At 38.6% G+C, this 22,421-nt stretch overlaps 1 protein-coding gene across 1 annotated transcript in view; it reads right to left on the bottom strand.

Annotated features, from left to right (window-relative positions):
- Positions 1-22,421, bottom strand: part of map3k5 (mitogen-activated protein kinase kinase kinase 5) — an 83,808-nt gene that overhangs the window by 43,433 nt on the left and 17,954 nt on the right. The window contains exons 2-6 of the mRNA XM_042504109.1: positions 17,661-17,800; positions 14,057-14,080; positions 7,235-7,428; positions 2,773-2,941; positions 204-310 (exon numbers count right to left, since the gene is read on the bottom strand). Of these exons, the coding sequence (XP_042360043.1) occupies positions 204-310; positions 2,773-2,941; positions 7,235-7,428; positions 14,057-14,080; positions 17,661-17,800 (634 nt within the window). The remainder of the gene's footprint in view (positions 1-203; positions 311-2,772; positions 2,942-7,234; positions 7,429-14,056; positions 14,081-17,660; positions 17,801-22,421) is intronic.

Below are 22,421 nucleotides of genomic sequence, written 5' to 3'. Positions count from 1 at the left end.
AAAAATGTCTTTAAACAACCTTTTCCTCACCCTTTTATGCTCTTTTGTCAATATGTCACACCGCATCACTTACATGACAAGAGACACAAAATCTAAATTGATCACAGCACCTACACACCAATCAAAGTAGTTAAATATCAAAATCATCCATTAAAGTGAATATGTGCATCATTGTGAGTTTGTGTCTGTTGGGCATATCTTACCGATTCAGTGCAAAGGCGTAGTGGAACTTCACATGTGGATGAGCCACGGGGTCAAAGGTCGGAAGTTTCTCCAGAGTCCCCACCAGCTTCACGATGGACTCATAATCCTAGACGATAAAGAACACACTGATGAGCTCCTGTTGCACTTTTACCCCGGCTACTGTATCTCTGCACCGATGTCCTCCAAACACACACTCCAACTCACCAAGGTATTAATCTGCTTTGAAGCGAGACAGTTTCTGATGTCTTTTTATTTATTCTGTCTGAGACTCAACTGTCTGCTTAACACCAAAAGCACTTCAATAATTGAGTGGCCCCTTCATCACATTTTTGTTGCTGCTACTTGCCTACATAGTCACTATACCCAAAGCATGTTGAATAATTCAGCACATCCTCAATGCTTGTTGTTCTAATGCATGATTCATGAGGCTGAGCACTGCCTATGGTGAGTGGGAGGATCTGGACGGTGAGTGCCATCGCAATGCAGAGACTAAAGAGCGGAAAGAGCGGCAGATTTAAGACGAGCAGACCAAAAGCTTTGCCTAGAGCTCTCCACAGGCAGTCTGCCATGGTCCCCATTTGAGAAAGCACCACTCGTAAAAGGGATGACGCCAACGGATTAATGCTGAGGTAGTGACCTCTCTCAAACTTGTACAGTAGGTTTGTACAGTGGCTTCGTCTGCCAAGGTCAGGGACATAAGCAGCACACACAGATCATCTGTACTTAGTTGGCAATTTGTTTGAACTTAAGAGGGGTATCAGTTCTTGGCCTAATGTCTGATAAACCCCCGTAGTTTATCCTAGAAACTTTCTGGGATGTTGGGCTCAAAGTTTTTGCATGTCCTTTTCTAAATAGTCGTGCTCTCGTGGTGTAAAATCAGGGTTATGACCAGTTTTGAAAACAGAGAAGAGGTGCATCCTGCAAATGCAGATTAAAATCTTCCCCAGACATAAACCTGAAGGGGATCTTGCATTTGGTCGAGTGTGTGCATGTGTGTATCTGCTGTTAATCTCACAAACTACTGGACTAATCAGCCTAATATTTTGTGTGCACATTTATGACTGTATGCTCAAGGACCTCTCATGTTGCCGTGATTCATCTTTATTGAAAAACCTGTTTTATTGACTGTTTTAAATGGTCATTGACACCTCACTCGTCTAAACTGGCTGGTAGGGTTTGCAAGTTTTCTGGAGAACAGCTTGGCAAAAAAGAACAAGCCGTACCTGGTCTGTTGCAGGCCCCATTTTGGCATCTGTCAAGGCTCAAAAATTAACATCCATTATGATCCACTAAAGTTAGGTAAAATAAGAGATGATTTAGTCGCGGTTTTTGTTATCCTCAGCACAATCTTTACTGTAAGGACTCCAGAAGGTTCTTTCCGCTGCACGGTGTCATAACACACCGGGAGCATTTCAGTAGCAGAGCAATTTGCCTGTCCAATTGTGTAGATTTACAGATTTTGTTCATCTGGTCATTCATCCTTTATTTTTAAGCTTCTACCATATGTAAGTAGGCTACTTAATCAAAGTGTTTCTTATTTTGTTTGTTTTAGTTGTGTTCATTGTTGTTATTTCTTGCATTGTTGCGCTGAGGACTGCAGACAAAGTTAATACGGTACAGTTACGAACTGCTTGGATCAAGGATCTGTCACTGTGTTTCAGTAATAAAAAATATGTTTACTCATAATCATATTGTATCTATATTTCACATACAATGCCTCTTAGCAGAAGAAAATGATGTGCTCTCTGCACCGCGCTGCAGCTCTGTCAAAAATAGACAAGGCGTGCATTTTAATTTGCTTCTGGGAGGCTTCTGAAACGCACTGTGGCGCGTCTGCTGGAGTTACATAATTTGTCAAGAGTAGCTGCGATCAGCTGAGGCGGCTGCCTGGTGGAGATCTGCACTCTACTGATGCACTTTTCTAGTTTGAGATGTTATTGTGGGCACCTTAAGTCTGACAAAAATTCAAAAAGTGCTTTATAGAGTTGAAAGGTTTAGTCAGCTTGATCAGTTAGCAGCAGTTTTGTTATAACTGTGGTAGGTTTCTACCGCTTCTCCAATGTGAGGGTTTATATATTCTTGGGTTTTAAACTATTTGTTAAACAAATGAGACATGACAAGTGAGAATGTGCATGTTTGGACTACAAATAGATTACACAAATAATTACCACTTTCATCAATAATACTGAAGGGGAATTTCAGGGGATATAAGTCGTCTGAACATGGTGAGCAACTTCGAAGTGGTTGAGCTTGCAACTAACGGTGCTAACTCCATAAACAGCAGTAAAACAATGGCAACAGTATGGACAGAGCTCTCTCTGTTAACCAGGGGCGAACTGGAGGATGGGCACTATGGTTCTGCTGTCCCGATATAAGCAGTAAGCTATGAGTGAAGAGCAAAGCAGCGGCAATAACAATTTTCGTTATTGCTTCTCTCCAGTACATGGAGGCAATAACGAATTTTGTACACTAATGATATAATTTGTTTACTTATTCTATGGTAGGTAACTTAATTTGACACATGACAACAATATGCTGACGCTGGGTTGCAACATGGAGCAGGCGTACCTGGATGTCCCTGTATGTCAGCAGCAGGTTGATGACGATGTCGACTGAAAGGCACTCCACGTTGTCCAGCCGTTGTTGGATGCGGCTCAGCTCGGCAGCCAGCTCCATGCCAGTGTACAGCTCCCGAGCCTTACGGATCTCATTCAGAATCGTCTCACGGAAATACTGGCTGTGGGGAAGACAATACATCAGAGAGAAGAGTTAAACTTGAAGGTAATGTCTTTATGATGAAGAAATAAAAAGTTCCAGTTATTTAAAGATGGTACAATATGTAATTATATGCCTTTTTGAAAATCATGCTAATACACTTGTTTTAGGTAGTTTAGTATCTCCCTGGGGGGCAATTCTAACATGACTGGAGGTTTAATTCATTTCCTGTTTTACATAATTTCAAATCATTCTCTAGTGAAACAAGCTACTTTCAGCTTGTCTTAAATTAGGTTTTTGGCACGTGTATCTCTTAAATGTTGTTTGAATATTATTGTGTACTTCCAGTAAAGTAAGGAGTGTGAAACAATTAAAATTAGATTTTAGTTTCGTTAGATTTTGTGGAGGTGGGCATAAAACAAAGACAATAAATTGAAAGCAGCGTTAATTGCAAAAACAACACTGAATGCTCTCTTCACTGGCATGCTCTTTGATATGCTTGAATACACACTAAACTGTGAATAGAAACCCTTTTACAATGTAAAAGTTAGCAGCCTATCATGCTTATTTAAAATGGTCATTTATTGGGTCTTCATTTACATCTCCACATGGCTTTAATCAGAGGGCTGGATATTGAATTTTTGATCAATACAACCACCTGAAATATGTCCATAGAACCGTATTGACTTGACGTATTCTGAAACCTCTTGAACCTGTCCTTGAATAAAGTAAAAGAGTAAAAAGGGGCCATTTAAAGTTGGTAGGACATCTGATTAGGATGCCATGGGGCAGACCAAGAACACACCAGAGGGAATCTATATCTCACCCAGCCTTAAAAACCACAAAAATCTCAAAACCTAACAATGTCCCAGGAGAAGCGGAGAATATCACTGTTTGTGAGAGGGACGTCTGGAATACTTAGCTCAGCCTGCTGCTCCCGCAGCCCGCCTCTGGATAAGCGGATGAAAATGGATGAATGGACAAGCATAAACATACATGCATGAATTTTTTCACTTCTGTTGGCTGATTGTCTTAACATTTTACCATTTTTTGCTGTTTTTCATTTTAAAAAAATATCTTAATCCCCTTGAAATCAACTAGGCTATAGTTTTGGTATTGGTATTAAAACTCTGTACGAGTAACAAAACATTTTAAAAGATCCATGTACAGATGATTATTCTGCTGCAGATCATTGTCCCTCCCCTCTCTCTTCTGCCTTGTATACACTTGAAGGGACTGATGAAGTTAAATGCCAAATAACAAATAATGACTTGCTCTATTCCTATAATAAATCTGTTGCATGTGAGTTAGCTGGCTGAAATTAAATTAACATGAAATTAAACCTCTATTGCATTGAAACAAGGCAGTATTGACATTTAAAAAGCCAATGTCAGTCCAATATATGGCGTCAGCAAGCAGTAAAGATAAATAAAGATGGCACAGGTCTCAGTGCCATAAAGCAGAAAACATTTAATCTGTAATTGGTATTATAAATAGTGACTATAAATAGTAGTCATGCTGCTTCACACAATGTACAGAATGCATACAACTCAGATGCCAGAGCTGAAAATCTCTGCTGTGCTCACTGGTTAACATCATGCATATTGGTTTCCAGGAGACAAATGCTTCATCAAAGTGCACGTTTCTCTTTTGTGCCTGCAAAACCTGAGTCACTATTCCTGGAGCTGAGCGAGAACTAACAGGCTGCTGCTTCGCCTGTTGGCAGGAAAGCCTAAAATATTACCCATCCCCGGCAACTGAGGCAGTGTAAAATGCTTCAAAAAAAGTAGATCACCACGCAAGTCAAAGTTGAAGGATGTACTACATAAAAATAATTACAGCAAGTAAAAATAGGAAGAGTGGGATAATAAAAACAAAAGGCCCGTTCTGCTGAGGGGCAGTCACGGTGCTGCTAAAACACAAACGCCAGGGGGGTAAATCTTTCCCTAGAGGAACTTAAAGAAATTAGACTAATGACAAATGACTCCTTCCTTATCTTCATTAATCAACATCTCAGCTTGCATTCATACAATAAAACAACCATTGTTTTTTCGTATATCCTTTGCTTAAGTAATTTAAGGCATTTCAGCACATTGATGTCACAGTACATTACCTTCAGGGGAACTTATGGTTAGCAGAAATAGCTTTAAATAGACTTTTTTTCTTCTGCTTCCTCATCTTTTAACCCATTGCTTTGCTTTTAGTTTTAAAGTGTTTCCTTCAATGGTTTACAGTAACTTCCAGTCATTAACAATTTCATGACTGTGTTGGGGAAATAACCCTCTGAACAGCCCTATAAAGCCAAAATGTAACAACTGTCCATACTTAGTTTAAAGTGAGGCAAAAATCTAACTTTGACATTTATTTGACCATATACAGTACAAACTTATTACACCACAGAAATGTACACTCTGTTTTCCTTGAAAATGAGAGAAAGAAAAAAAAAGGTAGCTAACATTAGATAAGCAGGGGAGATACAGGCTAGCTAGGCTAGCCTTATAGCTACAGCTACAACTAAATTAGCCTTCTTGCCTGTGATTGAAAATGTCAATTTTGATAAATGAACATTATTCATTCACAATTCATTATTCCACATGAGGCAGTAGGCTAACGTTAGTCATGAAAGGGAAAAAGCAGCTAATGTTAAACTAGCTAAACTCCAACTAACTGTGATTTATGCTTGCTCAGAAGAATAACGTTAGCAGTAGTGCTAACTACCTTCTTCGCTTTTGACAAGAAGAATTTAAAGTAGAAAATGCATTTCCTGCGCACAAGTGTGTGGATGCTTATAGCTGAAATCAGTTGAAAACCATGGAAAAATCCATCGGCACATGTAAAATGCAGAAAATATTGAGCTGAAAATGCAGAGTAATCAGTCTTTATAGACTGTTTGGAAAATGCTAGGTGTAAAAGATTAGTTTTAAAAGTATAAATAATTTGAGTCTATACACAACTAGTGTTATTCAGGTTAAATTGGATGCAGTAGAATCAAAAGTCGTAGCAGTAAATTGAACCAGAAGCAGGGCAATACTTTAGTTGTTTGTAGAGAATCACCTATGCCAGCAGAGACACAGAGAAAGGAGTGAAATGTCAGCGTCTTTCCTGAGATGCAGAACCTAAAGACAGATCAGAGAGAAGAGAGAGAAACAAAGACAGACAGAGAGAGACACAGACAAAGAAAGACAGACAGACAGAGAGACACAGAGAGAGAGACAAAGAGATTCAGAAAAAGAGACAGAGAGATAAAGAGAGAGACAAACAGAAAGACGGAGAGTGAGAGACAGACAGATACAGAGAGAGAGAGACAGACAAAGAGACAGAGAGAAAGACAGACAAAGAGATGCAGAGAGACAGATAGAAAGACAGACAGAGATAAAGACAGAGACAGTTGCAGCAGTAATACTACAGAAACAAAGCTGATGGAGGCCTGACCTGCAGCAGCTGTGTGTCTGACAGTGACAAGTAATGGTCAGAATGGATAAAAGACAGAGAAGTAGTGCTTATAAAAGACACCCTACAGGTATAACTTTCAGTTATGTTGTCAAAATATGGGGACATTGATCACCAAGGGATGTTTCTGAATAGATTGATATGTCAAATGTGTGGATAAAGTGAAAAATGACTGAGAAAATCCAGTTTCAAAAAGTCCCTCCATCTGGGTATTGCTCAAACTTGATGAGAAAGAAATTAACATTGCAGCAAATGGGAGCTGGAAGGGATCTCCTGGGAAAAAAAGTTGAAAAAAGTAGAATTTAAGAAGTAGAAATAGTAGAAATGTGAAAAGTCATAGCACCCATATCCTGACCGTGCTGAATGCTTTGATAGCTGAATGGCTTAAATAGCAGTATGCAGAAGTAGTTAGATGCCAAAAAACCTACGAAAGAAGCAGAATAATAAAGATTTGAAGAACAATAGTGTCAATGCAGAAGCATCCACAGTAATTATTTTGTGAAATGAAGTAACCTTAAAATTATTTTATATTTTTCTAAATGGCACTGCCTTTGTAGTTACTGGTCTCTGTATTTGTAAAGCAATAGCATACTTACCTCAGAAACAGTATGTTTAGCCTAAATTGTTTAGTATCCCTATTCATGTAGCATCTGTTGGTCATGATGATCAATAGTAGGCTATGTGTTTAGGAGGGTTGTAATTATAATTGATAAAATATTAATTTTAGTTATTGAAAGATAATCAATAAAAAAGCATAAAAACAGATAAAAATCCCTACGTGAAAAGTAGGCTACAATAAAATTAAAAAAAACCCACACAGATGTCTAGTCCATCCACTATCACTTTTACATTTTGGCGTACTTACTGGGAGTTTGCCTGTGACACTTTAAGCAGCTGGATGAAACGGTCCAGCAGCGGCATGCAGATGGGTCCCAGCAGCATCTCAAAGCTGGGCTGCATCAGCTCCGTCAGGCCCTTCATCAGGCTGCTCTCACAGCAGTACACCTTGTTGTGGGGCGTCACCATGTACGGGATGAAGGTGTAGTTGGCTGAGCACGTCTGTTGATACAAGAGAGACAGTGGAAAACAGCCGACAGTAAGCATTAGAGGACTCGTTTTGTAAAACACTGTGGGTTTGGAGTGAAAAAGTCATCAGCAATACTTTAGCCAAATGTGGGCGTATCATTTGGAGAATCCAAAAAAATTGTGATTAATAGAAGAAGCATGACCCAAAAAGGATAAAAATACATTCAGTAGCTATTTGTGAAATCTGTATTAGAATCTTCTCTTTTTATGGATCTTACTATGCTGACACTGACATGATTTTGGTTGATAAGACCACCTCACCACAACATCCATTTAGTAGCTCTTCTATAGTTTTTAGTTATGTCACACCATCTTTCTCAGCAGAGCTTGACCAGTAGTCATTGTTTACTCTAAATTCCCACTTTTATGGGAACTTTATCTACTTCTCATCTATAGTGGCTTAAAATTCAAAACTGACAGTTCTCTTTCTGTTTTCTACTTAAACTGCATCTACTTAAGAACGTTATGTGTTATTGAGTGGGCCTACAGGGCACAGCACAGCCCCATGGGCCCCAAGTTTCAGGGTCCCCCCTCTCCTCCACCTGCAAAATGTAACTCAAATTAACACGTTTTGACCAGAAAGAGACTTTAAGGGACAAAAAGAGATAAAGAGGAACTGGAAAGAGAAACAAAATAACTACCAAAAGGGGCAATCTAACCACAAAAAGATGCACAACGACTACAAAGAGATGCAGAAGAGAAGAACAAAAAGAGCATCTACAATTGGGCAACTTCATCTGCTGAGGGTGATTTTCTGGTTCAATCAAAAGCTCCAGAACAGCTTGTGAATGAACCATGTGGGGATTCTTTTGTTGGGTTTTTTTGACTTACAAACATGTCAAGTTTGTAAAAAAAAACAAAAAAACAACACCACACACTTAATTTGAAGTACACTGAATTTCCTCCCCCCCATTGGTATTATTTGGCCTACTAACATGCTATGACTTTGCAGTGTTTTTGTCACCGGTCTTGAGGAAATAAATATGCACTTATTTGATTGCAATGCTATTAATATACTAAGTTTTAAGTAACTGAATTTTAACTTGCAATATGTTTTCTTTGATTGTGTTTTAAGTCCAGGTGTAGTTTACATTTTGTGAAATAAATTGAATATGTGGTAATTTATCTAGTGTGTTCCTGAAAATCTGGACCCCATGGCTGGACCATGTGGGAACCACTGCTTTACAACCAGTTTTATAGATACTATACAATAAAAGATTACATTGTATATGGGAGGAAGCAGACTGCCTGGAGGAAGTCTGAGCTGTTTCCCCCTGTCTGAGGCAGTTTTGACAGCTGATCTGTCCACACAGACAATAGTGTTTGTGTTGCGTTGTCTTCACTGAACCAGTCTAAACAAGCAGCAGCCAGGAGGAGAGATCTACCTCAAAGCTGGCAGTCCCATTAGGAGATGCTCTCTTGCAACCGCAAACACTTACAGCAGTGCACTTACACATTCCACTTCTTCATGCAGCGTGGTGCTCATGAAAATCTAGCAGAAGCAGTCTCTCGATGCTCGCCTAAGTGCAAAGCTCTACCCTGTTATTTGCTGCAGCTGTGGCATTTGGTTTCATGTCTGTTTCAGTTTGAGCTGCAGTTGTAGCACTAAAAGTGTTCATCTTTATTTACTTAGCTTTAATTCTTGACATCTGTGTTTTGTCTCAAGGTGGATTTTCTGTATTCTGTGTCTTTATTTGTTTTAACTTGACAATATTCTCCAGCAGCGGTTGTGATGCTTCTGTCGCTGTGGCCTGCCACTGCTGAATAAACAATGAGAAAACACGTGCGTGCGGTGTTTGTAGGCAGAGAGAGAGAGAGAGAGCGAGAGAGAGAGAGAGAGAGAGAGGCAGGAAATCCACTATTGACGTCCTCAAGAAACAGCCGAGGTCTTTTCAAGGAGAGCTATTCCCAGAATGTCAGATGTGTGGTGAAACAACATGAGAGCGTCTGAGGGCGGTTGGGCCGCTACCCAGCTGCATCCTGACGGCTTTAATATTCTGTCATGCAGCCTCTTTGAGAAAAACACAATGCTGCTGCTCTCACTGCCAAAAAGAAAAAAAGGAAGTGAAAGGAAGGTGTGGTGTTGAAGCAATGAAAGACATCCGTAGATAACTACTTCCTCCTGTGCAACAGCGGGTCATGACATCACCAGTTGCTGCAGTGGCGGTGCATGCCTTATAAAAATAAACCCTTGTTTCTGTCAGGTGTAACCAGACAGGTTGAAAAATCCTGACGCTATATTTAGCTCCTCTGTGTTTGTGGGGATCACATGACAGGTTTGTTTTCACAGGCCGATGCATATTTCAGAGCGGCTGCAGGTCATTTGAAGCTGACCTCTGCCAGTTGCTTACAGGTAACAAGTTCCTCAACTGCGAGTGAAACACGTGGGACAGTGACGGCTCACAGGGGAATCTGGTGAATGTGCCGGAGAGTGAGTCAGTTGCTCAGCGAGTGAGTCATCTGGTTTGCCGATGGTCCATCTGTCCATTTTCAGTTACAGGAGGATTGCATGCCTACTCACTCACCTTCACACAAGCACAAAGAGCTGACCATCACTTGATGAGAGCACTTCATCTATATGACTGTTCTACCAGTCATTAACCTGCTGAGGAAGTCGTCATGACTAATATGATCTCCACTCAGGCCTAAAGTGCTGAGAGAACCTGTGAGCTGCAGGTTGAACCATCTGCTACAATCAGTGCGTTTACACCAACACAAACGAAGCAATGTACTTGTAATTACAGTAAATGGATATACACCAACAGAGGCTAATTACCTGGATTTCCACTATTGTGGTGGGTAGTTAAATGCACTTTGTTAAATGCAATTAGCAGCACATGCTTCTGTTCAGCAACCAGAAACTAGGCACAGCAGGAGAGTCACCCTTTAGGATTTATCTAAATTTTGAGGTGAATCCCTGGTAGAAGTCAGTATCTCAAGATTTTGGAGGATTATGTCTTTTTTTTTTAAGTCTGGCCAAAAGCAATAACACAAGAGAACATTTTTAAGAAATGAGTGTATTTATCTGGCCTAATTTAACCTGCAAGTGTTAGAGTGCCCAGTTACTAGCTAGAGTAGTAACCTAGTGTCTCTAACAAAGCAAAGGGGCGAATCATTAAAGGTTAGGGGTCAACAGATCATCAGCCTGGCATATTATCAGGGACGACATTTGCCATTTGGCCGATAATCTGTATCGGCCTTTTACTTGATTGTCAATAAAATTAATTAATGAAAAAGTGCGTATTACACTTAACCAACACCAGGGAAGGCAGGCTGCAATACATGCAAAGCGTCAGCATGGGAGGAACTTTTACTCTGTAAAACCTTTGTCATTGTTTTCCCGCTGAACTTTATTTAAAAAAGTTACTGGGATCTAGCTGTATATGATGTTGAACATTTCAGTTTTGATTAAACATTTGTTTGAAGGCAATTAGACAAACTTTTGTTTTGAAATTAGTTTATTTCCAAATTTTAAATTCAACAGAAATATTTTTATTGTAAATGCATATCGGTTCCAAATATCTGTTATCGGTCTCATAAAGTACTAATAATTGGTATCGGCCTTGAAAAACCAATATCAGTCAACCCCTATTGACAGTCACATATTATTCTCATTTGCAGGTCAGAGTTACACTTTGGGGTTTTGCTAGTCTGCTTACGTTAAAAAAAAACAACAAAAAAAAAACCCACTTTATTTTTCTCATACTGTCTGCCTGAGTATAACTATAATCAGCCTCTGTCTGAAAAGGTTCTTAACCTCTGTCTCTTTGAGTCCCCCTCCCGAAAAAGCCCAGTCTGCTCTGATTGGTCAGTGTTTTCGCCTCTTCTACATCTGTGCTCTCAGCATCTCTGCACTGTCACTCCGGCCGGTAAATGACTAACAGCATTGAAGAGGAACTTACTATATTTGAAACTTTTTCACTGGAATTGCATTGCAGGAAAACAGTTTGAGTGCATGTTCATTTTTGTCAGCTGATATCAATGCACTGTAAAAAATAGGAATAGGAATAGGAAACAGGAAATACTAAGGGCCCAATTTAGAATATTTACATTTCCAGTTTGAAATGGTTTATATTTGTGACATCACAACTTCACGCAATACCCAATGGCTCGTTCAAAGGCACATTTTCTGAATTCAGACAATGTGCATTTCTCTTTGAACTGAGTGTTTTGATATTTTTTCAGTAATTATATAGCCCCGATGTGTATTAAAAAAGACACAGAAATCTGACATCTTACAATATGGGCCTTTAACTTAATCAGTGATGAGAGTAATCTTGGTAGCCTTTTGTCTTTCTCATCTGGTTTGGAAAGCTTTCAATCTCGCAGCCCAACAGTTGTTCTGATGACGTTTAAGCCTCTGGGGGCAAGGGCCAAAATTTTGGATGATCTGGTGTAGCCAGCATATATTTCGGCCAAAACTCCCTCTTCTGTGCACCGCTCATTATTTACAGTTTGATTAGCACTTGAGACAGGTCTAGACAATATTTTCCTCATCTCTATAAACAAATATCCACATTTAAATGCAGATAAATTAGAAAAAACTAATAAAAAGACAAATTGTCTTCAGACGATAGCCGATGGATTCCAAAATCTCATTTTGGCTAATGCATTTCCCATCACCAAAACCTGCTCAAATGTAATTGATCTATACTATTCCAGCTACAAAACGAAAACCAGAACGCTCTTTTATACACAAAGTTTGTACCACTGCCGGCAGATTGTGCATATAAGTGCACAATCTGTGGGCAGTAAATCTGCAGATTAGGGAACTTTGAATGAATTTCCCTGTGACCTTTGTTGTTTTTGTATGAATATGATTAAAACAATATTCAAAATGTACTTTAAACTGACAGATTAGTGCTTCCATTGCAATAGGAATGTAAGTTTATTTAAACTGATGTACAAATATTGTTAATTGTGGGAAATGCAGAGAAAATAGCTTAAAAACCATCGAATGTATTGAAAACATGAGAAACACCAAAATTCTGCTGATATTGCACTTTAAGCGCACTTTCACCAGCAGGTTAAGAGCACATGCACCAGCGCAGAGGGCAGTGAAGTACTCTAATGGAAAGCAAAAAGAGAGAGAACAAAGACATGGAGTGCACACTGGGGAGATCATTGAGCTCCCGCTCTCATGAGTGACAATCAGCTGTCCTCATGCGGTACATGTCACAGATCAGTACGTTTCATGGAGCACAGAGCTGCCTCCTTCCTCTCTGAAAAGCCACTTAGAAGAGCTAAGCCTTTCATCTCTGTCCTGAACACGGACTCCTGGACAACAAACAGTCGGCTGCTGCTTCTACTTAAGTCACACTTTGTTCTGGCGCTGAATTAGTCTACCGCTTGATTAGTCGACCGCTCGATTAGTCCTAAAAAAAACCAAAACCCAATTCATTGAAGAAAGTTTGATAGGTTAATAACTGTTAAAGTTAATCATCAATCAAAAACGGCAAAAATGTGTTGCTTCTAGCTTTTCAAATGAGAGGATTTGCTGCCTTATTGCTGTATTCAATAATTTTGAAATTTGGACTTTTACTTGGACAAAACAAGCCACTTGAGGAAACTTTGAAAGTATTTTCTGAGTCTTTTTTTCAATATAAACTGCCCAAAACTGAGAGAAATAAATATTAGATTAATAGTTACTAATTTAAAAAAAAGATGTTTCCACTGACGTAGAATTAAGTAGTAATCAATCAAGGAACCTGTCAATCTATCTATCTATCTATCTATCTATCTATCTATCTATTCTATCTATCTATCTATCTATCTATATATATATATATATATATATATATATATATATATATTAATTTGGGTGGAGAAAACTTTTCATTTTTATTTTATTTTATTTAACCTTTATTTGATCAGGAGAGCCACATTAAAATTAAAAATGTTCATGTATGTAATTCATACATTGAATATGATATGAAATTATGAAATATTCATGAAATATAACATTAGTCAGGGACTGTAGCCAGAGACAAAGCCAGTAGTAAAAACAGTAAAACAGTGTAAAACAGTGCACAGTTCCAACTAAAAATATATTACACCTGTGTATTGGCTTTATTAAAAGTATATTATATATATATATATATATATAAAAACACCAGATGTTATGATGATGTTTCAGTGGGTAAATCTAAATCAAATTTAGATTTTAAACCTACATGATGTGACTCAGTAAAGAACAGGATTTCCTCAGCTTTAATGTAGCACCTCATTTGAATGCTGCAGTTTTTGCAAGTCAAATCCTCAAAATGGCTCTCCCTTATCACACAGACGAGTCCATGCAGTCACCGTAACTCATCAAACAGCTGTCAGACAAAAACATCTTGAAAATGGAAGAGATGTTGTCATTTTACATTTCTGTGGAGCCAAACATTTATCACAGCGTCTTTGCAAAAGCGGGCTGCAAAAGAGAAAACCTTTACAACACCAAGGAGAGAAACATAAGGTGTTAGACACTCTGCTCCCTGCACGCTGCAAAAAACATATTCTTTGCACCACATAAGATGTGTGATGTGTGAGCAATGGGTGAGTAATGTGTGAAAGGCAAAGGGGAGGAAGAAAAAATAAGATTGCTTTGTGTACTTACAGTGTTCTTCTGGCAAATTATCTCCTGAAAGAAGAAGAGAAAAAATACATTTGGAGATTACACAAGGACATTTCTCTTTGGTCCAATTTTGGTTTTGACCCTGAATAAAAACAACAGCACACATATCAGTTGCACTAAAATTCATACATCACACCTGAAACTGTAACATTTATTTCACTGAGACAGCTGCTTCTTTAATATCAGTCTAATGTTTCTGTCAAAGTCTTTGACACTATAACGCACATTATGTAGTACCAGTCAATGCCATTAATGTGTCATAAAGGGAAGATATACACCAATAAAATAAGTGGACTAAAGCTGTAACCAACATAGATTTCAATAATAAAGGTTCTGCAAATGTTCTATGAGGAAGGAAATGCATTTACCATATCTGTTAGGCCTATAGGCCTTTTGTCAATAAAAAATGACTACGTAGTAGGTTTGAATGTGACTTTATTCGGCAAAATTTGCATCTATTTTATCTGTCTTTTAAGCACTCATTGCAGGCTTTTTTTTAAAGTGAACTAACCCAGCCTAGTCTCATTTCCAGGGCCTCTGAAAACCAATATCGGTTGATCCCTTGTCTGTGTATCGCATAGATGCGCTGAAGCAGAGGTTCTTAACCTGTGTGTGTCAAAGACTAAATTGATACACACACAATAAGTTTCAGACCCCCTAATTAATAGATTTTACTTCAGGGACCTTCATCTGAAAAGATTGTGGTTTTTAGATATGATTTAGACAAGAACTCTATAGTAGTCAATTACAGTTGAGGAGATAATCGTGGAAGAAGTAAAACGTATCATTGAAATAGTCACTCTTATGACTCCTACTCACATTGGGCTCACTTATGAAGTGAATTTAATAGTGAAAATAAACTAATCCACATTTTTCTGGAGACCCCCTGGATCTCCCTCTAAGACTTCTAAGGGTGCTGGGACACCTGATGGACAACCTCTGCACTAAAGGTGCTCTGTGCATTTCTATAAGACGCCAAGGGGCATGACAAGCGTTGTTATTTGGCTAGCCGACTAACCAGCTGCAACTCCAAATACTCTACTTGTATAAAACATTTTAGGCACAGGCATAGTCCTCTCTCTCTTAACACATTAGATATAATGCTCATATGAGTGGAGAAAAAAGAAGAGCAGTCATTCCACCTCACCAACATTACCTGCCACAAAGCATAACTAATATCTGCCTGTCACTGAGGAATAAAAGGCAATAATGGGTGTTTGCACAACATGAGTACCACCATTATCTTTTCATGTAAGTGCCGTGATAACCTTTAGGGTGTGTTACAATCTGAATCAATAATGACATTCTCCTCATGTTGGCTTTCATCTGCAGCCTTATTTCCCAAATGAATAAAGAGCACTTTTATTCTCAGTGAAAAGAAGCATGACCACCACAGGTACACCTGGAACACAACGATCTCTTTGGGTCTTGCTGTATTAAAAAGGGTTTAAAAAAAAAAAAAAGAGCTATTTAAAGTTAACTCATGACATTCAAACAGCAGCCTTTGAAACAATTTAGTGACCCGATAGAGACCAGAGGAAACCAGCAGAGAAAAGTGGTCTTTACAGGCAGGGTGGGGAGCAGCCGGCAGACCGCCCAGCCAGACGGACGGGCACCACGTCAGACCACATGAAGAGAAAAGTCTTAACATTTCCATTAGGAGCAGGGTGTCTGAAGCATTTTTAACAACATAAATAGCAGAAATAATAAATCAGAACTTTGCATTTATGACCTTTATCTTAACCTCTATGTTTTATCAGCACTGAAGGCTATATCACACTTTACGCTGACTGCTCAGTGAGGTTACAGCTGTTACCTACAATAAAGGCTTTTCAGTGTTCTTCTGCTACAAGTTGCCTACAGACGGAGTTTTTAAATGTGTTCAGCCTTGGCCTCAGACAGTGTGAACTACGCCTCGTCTGCTACACAGGAGCAGTGTTGTCATTCCCCTGACTCAGCTGGCTGGGTGAGATTTTTTGATCACAGTTAAAGCAACAAACTGACATTTTAATGTGAATAAATATGTGTTACTGTTCATTACAGTCTGCTATAACAGAGATGTGCCTATTCTCTTTTTTCCTTGAGGGTTATGATTTATTTCATAACAGTGTGTCATCTTTTATGAAGTTGGTTCTAATGGTCTTTGCAGGAGGTGGTCCACCTCCACTAAAACAACTTGATAACATGAGTAATGATCATCACCACAGCTAAGCACCTCAACCAAGAGTACAAAGTACCCTCAATTTTTTATTTAAAAAAACTGAACACATTCAGAAGCTGAATATGTATCTTCAAGTGCAGAACTGTTTAGGGGCAACCCTTCAAAATCTGGACCAATACCTGGATCAAGGTCCACCTGCTTTTGGGCATGACATAATTTCTCACCAAACCAAAAAATCTGTAACTGTAACATGTTTTGGAATTTTTCAGTTAACAAACAAAACCTCCTTGGTGGAGTTTAAATAGTACTACCTAATCCTTAAGTAAAAGCAACATTTCAGCCACAAAACGATTATTTGTATATTAGTTACTCACTCTATGTAACATTAAACTGGTGAATAAAAACTGTTTTTTCTCACATGCCTCCACAGTAAACAAAGAATCCAAACACTCAGAAAATTCTTAATGAACTAGAGTAAGAAGAGTCTGCATTCAACAACAGTAAAACTTTATTAAAACACAAACTCTCACACAACTCTTGCCGCATAATCCAAGTCTCATCAATCCAGTTGTATGGTCAGTACTTCACAAACACATGTATTTTCGACACAACGGTACTATCTAAAATACTTTGACATAAACAAGAAGCATGCAGGGAAAATGCTTTCTACTGAGCTCTGCTCGCATTACTCGTCCATGCTTGAGACAATTTTATACTTAGGTGTTTTAAGTAGAAACAGTTTAGTAAAAATGCATTTGGGAAACATACAACTGGATAAATAAGACTTGTAATCTAATGCATGAATTTTGTGAAAGTTTGCAAACAGATATTTTTGAAATTACTGTTTTTAAACCCACCCCCCATCAACACCAATTCATCAAGAATTTTCTGTTTTTGAATTTGTCATTCAGCACGGAAGCATGCATTTTTTTTTTATTATTTTTTTTACAAATGTAATGTAACAGGGTGAATAATTGTCATACAAATAATCAATTTATTGGTTAAGTTTTCCTTAAATATAAAAGTAAGTAAAATAATACAGAAAAAAGAAAAAGGCATCACAGCACTAGACACACTTAATGACAGCTGATCTCTGAAGTAAGGAGCACAAAAACAACACTGAAGACAAAAATCTAAAGAAATAAAAAAGAACAGAACTGTCTTTTCCCACAACCTCTATTTTCACCCTGAGACGTAATTTTTTGCTCATCCACAACTAAACGAGGCCACCACTCACTTTCATGCATACTTTGATGCATTTATCTGCTGCTGCCATCAAATTACATTTATGCCAATCCCCCGTCCTTCCACTGACTCCTCCTAAATATAGCTTTTAATCACCACCTTTGTGCACCACAGTGATTGTCTGCTTCACGTGTTAAAGTAATGAGGGCAGGATTGTGTCCCGGTTTCGGCTCACTGTACCTGCAGAGACTGGAGGGAGTCAGAGTTAGTGTCGCAGTACAGGATGATGTTGTTGGCCATGCTGAAGCTCTCTCTGACTCCCAGGTGGTAGAACAGCGAGGGCTGGCGGAAGGCGTCCGTCATCTCCACCACAGCGATGTCTGATGGGACGAGACAGGGACAGGTGTTTGGTGAGGTGTCGGTGCAGATTTTGAAGACCAATCATAATACAGACAAATTATATATTCAGAATGGGGTCCGGGTGCAGCGTGGAGCAGCAAAATCAGTGAGTGCAACTGAGAGAATTAGCAATTCCAGCGTAACTGACCTCTGCCTGAGCTGTAGTGCCCTCGTGGGACATCGCAGGGTGATTAGAGGTGCCAAGTCCACTTTCCTTCTTCTCTCTATAATTATTTATTCATGATCCTTTATTATTTTTTAACTTTATTTATCCATCTATTTATTTAGTATTACTAATAACAATAATAAAAAATAACAACAGCAATAATAATAAAAACCCCTAGTAAAACTGGTTTGCATATGAATAACTGCAAATACTATTATATCTGATTATCTTTTGTATGTTTGTTATCAGTTTATCTTGTTTTGTCTTGTCCATATTCCGATATCCATCTACCCCCATGTATCCATTAGCCTGTTTCCTTTTTGTTGTTGTTTTTGTATTGCACTTGCACTCACAAGTAAATAAATAAAATAAAATAAATTGTCACAGGTATTTGGGCACCCAAGCATTACACGCATGTGTGTCACTCCAAAACCATGAACATTTCTCTGCTGCTATATCAGCCTCTGCTTTCTGTTTAAGGATTTACACAGGATTTTGGAACCTGGCAGCAGGAAGAGGTTGCCTACTGATATAGCGTGATAAGATCTGACTCTCAGCTGGTGTCCCAGTTTATCATAAAGGTGTTGGGTGGGGTTGAGGTCAGCTTTGTGCATGCAGGTCTCCCACACCACAACTTTTTTTAATGGGCCTGGCTTTGTGAACAGGGGCATTGTCATGTGGAGACAGGAAAGGGTTGTTCCCAAACAGTTGCCACAATGCTGGCAGCACAGTATTGTCTAAAATATATGTTGCAACAAATAAGGGTCTTTGTCAGAACTATGTAAAACAGCACAAAACCAAAAAAGCCTTATATGTGTTACATAGTGTATATTTTGGCCTTATTTAGAAAATCTTTAAGTGTACATATTTTCATGCCAAACTATCCTGATGTAGCTGCCTCAAAGCTCTCCCCTAAAACCCAAAATCACAACATCATCACAAATAATATTGGCACATTTTTATGAAAAAAACTTAACTGCTGTTGCTTAAGTAAGTCAAACACTTTAAGCAAGCCACATTCACAGGTGGATTATGAGACAGTGGGTCCCTGAGCACAGATATGCAAAAGGCCATCTGACCTACACAGAAGCAGTGCAGTGTTTTTATGTCTCTTTATGTCTTTTTGTATCTTCTTCTGGTCAGTACATATCAACTTGAGAGGGGCCTCTGTGCCTGTGCCCAGTAGGACTGTTCAATAATCCATCAAAGTCCACATTAGAATAAGCTCAGGTATAAAGTGTGCCATTGCTACAGCAGTAATGCTACTTACAGGCTTCTCATGCACAGTTAGTGTAGTGTTGAAACTGTCAATTAATGAGTAAGCTTACAATTTCAATTACTTTATGGATCAATTACAGTGATTGTAGAGTATAAGTTAATTTCTTGGTTTAATTTAATTTTAAGTTGAATATATTTCTAGACTAAATGATACCTAACTTAATAGAAACCATTTTGTATTACTTGCAAACAGGAGGATGAACAATTGTAGTGGACTCCTTTTCTGACAGATTTGTGATTGTGATATGAGTTGTAATGTTAGCGGAAATGGTAATTTTTGCGTTTCATTTTTACTTTAAGAAGCATATAAATGATGATGATGTGTTTTTCTGCTGGGGTCTGTACCACAACCAAGCATGTTCCCTTACATCTGTAATATGATTTGTAGGCTGGGGCATCTCTGGAGCCCCACAAATCTTCATTTATACTGGGATGCTGATACACATTTCACCTTTATCAAACAAATTGCAGCTCCTGTGATTTAGATAATGCACTGCTGGACAACCAACAACAGAAGTGACTTTGCAAAAACAGGCTGCAAATGCACAAGCCTCAAAAAACGCAAAATATGTTAATGAAGCTTTGGCATTTTCCATATTCAAAGATATGACACCATTTCAAATAGTTTTAAAGGTTGCTTGTATTCCACTAAAAAGGATGTACAGTAAAAAGGCTGCGTGTCCTTACTCTGAGTCCTACTTATGCACATATGCACGCTTGCATGTACACCCCCACATATATGCACATACACTCACAATCATAATTTGTCTTTCTGTCGTTTCTTGTTAACCCTATTGTATATTGATTGCAACAAAGTATTGTAATTTATTGTAATACTTGTAACTTATTGCATTAACTTTGGTGAGGTATTTCTATAAGCCCATTTGGGTTTCTAACCTCTCCAGAACCTTTTTTTCTTCATGCTTTTTTTTCTCCATTGTTTGTGAATAAGTAAATGAAATTAAATGAGATACAAATATTTGTTTCTTAATAAAAGGTAAGGTAATATAATTCAACCTGTTGCCATTCTAAGAGTTTTGAGCATATTTTAATGATTATTGGTATAATATGGTAAATCAGAATCATATTTCGGCCAGAATAATCATGACATTAAATTTTTATATCAACCTATGCCTACGTGCAACTGTCCAATTTATCAGGTAATCACAGAAATAACACACACTTGATATCTGACTTCAATTTAAGCCAACATCGACTGATCTTTATTGTTCTGGGAAAGAGACACGGCTCTCAGGTCAAAGGTTAATGTGCAGATATAAAGCCATGTCGTGTGTGCGTGTGTGTGTGTGTGTCAGTAATACACACTTCAGGTTATTACAGGTGGTGTTCACAGCAGCTATTGCTGCAGTCCGCTGTCAGCTATAGCTTCTATAGATTCAAACTCTTGAAAAATAAGATTTGATGTGAGGTGGTTTGACCCCTCACTATTTCAACTCCATCTAAGAACACAAACACACTCAATACCACACCGACTCTAGCTGGACTCAAGCTTATGATCTGGATCAATAGGTCAATGGGAGTAAATATTACCAAGTGTCACTCAAGCCAGCAGGGACTACAGCTTCTGGTGAGGGGGTGGAGAGTTCCCAGCCTTGAACCATGTGCTTACACCAGCATAACAAACGGTCTTGTTACCCAAGAGTGCATTAATGGTGTGCTGGGGAACTGAACCATTACATACAAATACCACACCAGCCTGCCAACAGCATAAAATCCTTAAATTCTTGAATGTATGATATGTAAGTGGCACTAAACGCACTCATCAACGTGTAGAATAAGCAGGACATTGTTATGGAAGCCCACACATGCAGTGGTGTGGTACACGCTGTCCCTGAGGTCGCCCCAAGACACTGATAACAACAAAAACACATCAGCCCCGTGGCTGCGCTCCAGTAATGACAGAGGAGCTCAGAGAGTCAAAGAGATAACGCCGCACCCTGGCTTTTCATCTGTTTCCAACTATCCACCTCTTTGTGTCAACAAACACATTACATGAGAAGCTCTGATGCAGCCGACCGAATCCTTTACCCCTGATGGTTCGTTCAAAGCTAGTGCCCATTAGAAGAGCTGGTGGTCTGCTGCTGGTGGAAAGCACTAAAATATTTAGTCATCTTCAGTTACTGGAAGCATTTGTTCACACTCCAAGCAGGTCAGATGATAGGCTGCTCTTTTCTGAACACTTGCTGGTGGTGCAGTTGTGTCTGATTGCTTCTGCGTAGCGGTCACGGTTAGTTTTGGACTGGTGAAACATCAGGTGTTACAGGTCATTTTGCACTCTACAGATGAAACAAAAAGTGAAACAATATAACAGCTAGGAAGCATGGGAAGTGCAAAGAGACCACATTTTCTCACCCTCATGAAAGCTTCTCAGTTTTCTGCAAGTTTCATTTCAGAAAAACAACAGATGCTCAAAGAATGGTCATATCCACTTAATAGTACTTTTTATTATGGTTAGTGCATGATCTGGTCAAGGAAATGTTACTTGTGTAGGCCCAAAAAAATTACAACATATCTATTTTTACTTTAATTTTTTACTTTTGCCTTAATTGGATAGGATAGCTATAGTGACAATGAACAGGGAGAGAGAGGAGATGACAGCTAAGAGCTGCGAGATGGATTCGAACCCACAGCTGTTGCAGCCAGGAAGAAGCCTGTCTGCCCTATCAGGTGAGTTACTGGGCGTGCCTCAAGTTTTCAATCTTTACAACATTAAATAACCTCAATCCTTCTTTAGACCCTGAGTTTCAGAAAAAAAATACAAAAAACATTCCAATCTCATTAAAAAAATGTTTTCTCTCAACTGATTAATCAACTAATCGTATCAACTGTGCTTATATAAACTGTTGGATGGTTTAATTTATAACATTTATAACTCTTCTTAGGTTTTTATGCAAAAATCTTAATTTGTAACATAACTTAAGCTGTCAGATAAATATAGTGAAGTGAAAATATAAAGTGGAATGAAAAGAAAATACTGAAGTACAAGTACCTCAAACTCATACTTAAGTACTTGTGTAAATGTACTTAGTTACATTCCATCACTGCATATCACCACATAGTCAATGCAATCAGGACTTTAAAAACATCAGAAGAAATTACTCAAGGTAACCATGTGATGCTCATTATTTAACAGCCAC

Source organism: Plectropomus leopardus, chromosome 16 (assembly GCF_008729295.1).
Source record: "Plectropomus leopardus isolate mb chromosome 16, YSFRI_Pleo_2.0, whole genome shotgun sequence".
Lineage (NCBI taxonomy): Eukaryota > Metazoa > Chordata > Actinopteri > Perciformes > Serranidae > Plectropomus > Plectropomus leopardus.
Note: the sequence above shows the minus strand (reverse complement) of the source record. Positions and strands in the feature narration are given on the sequence as shown.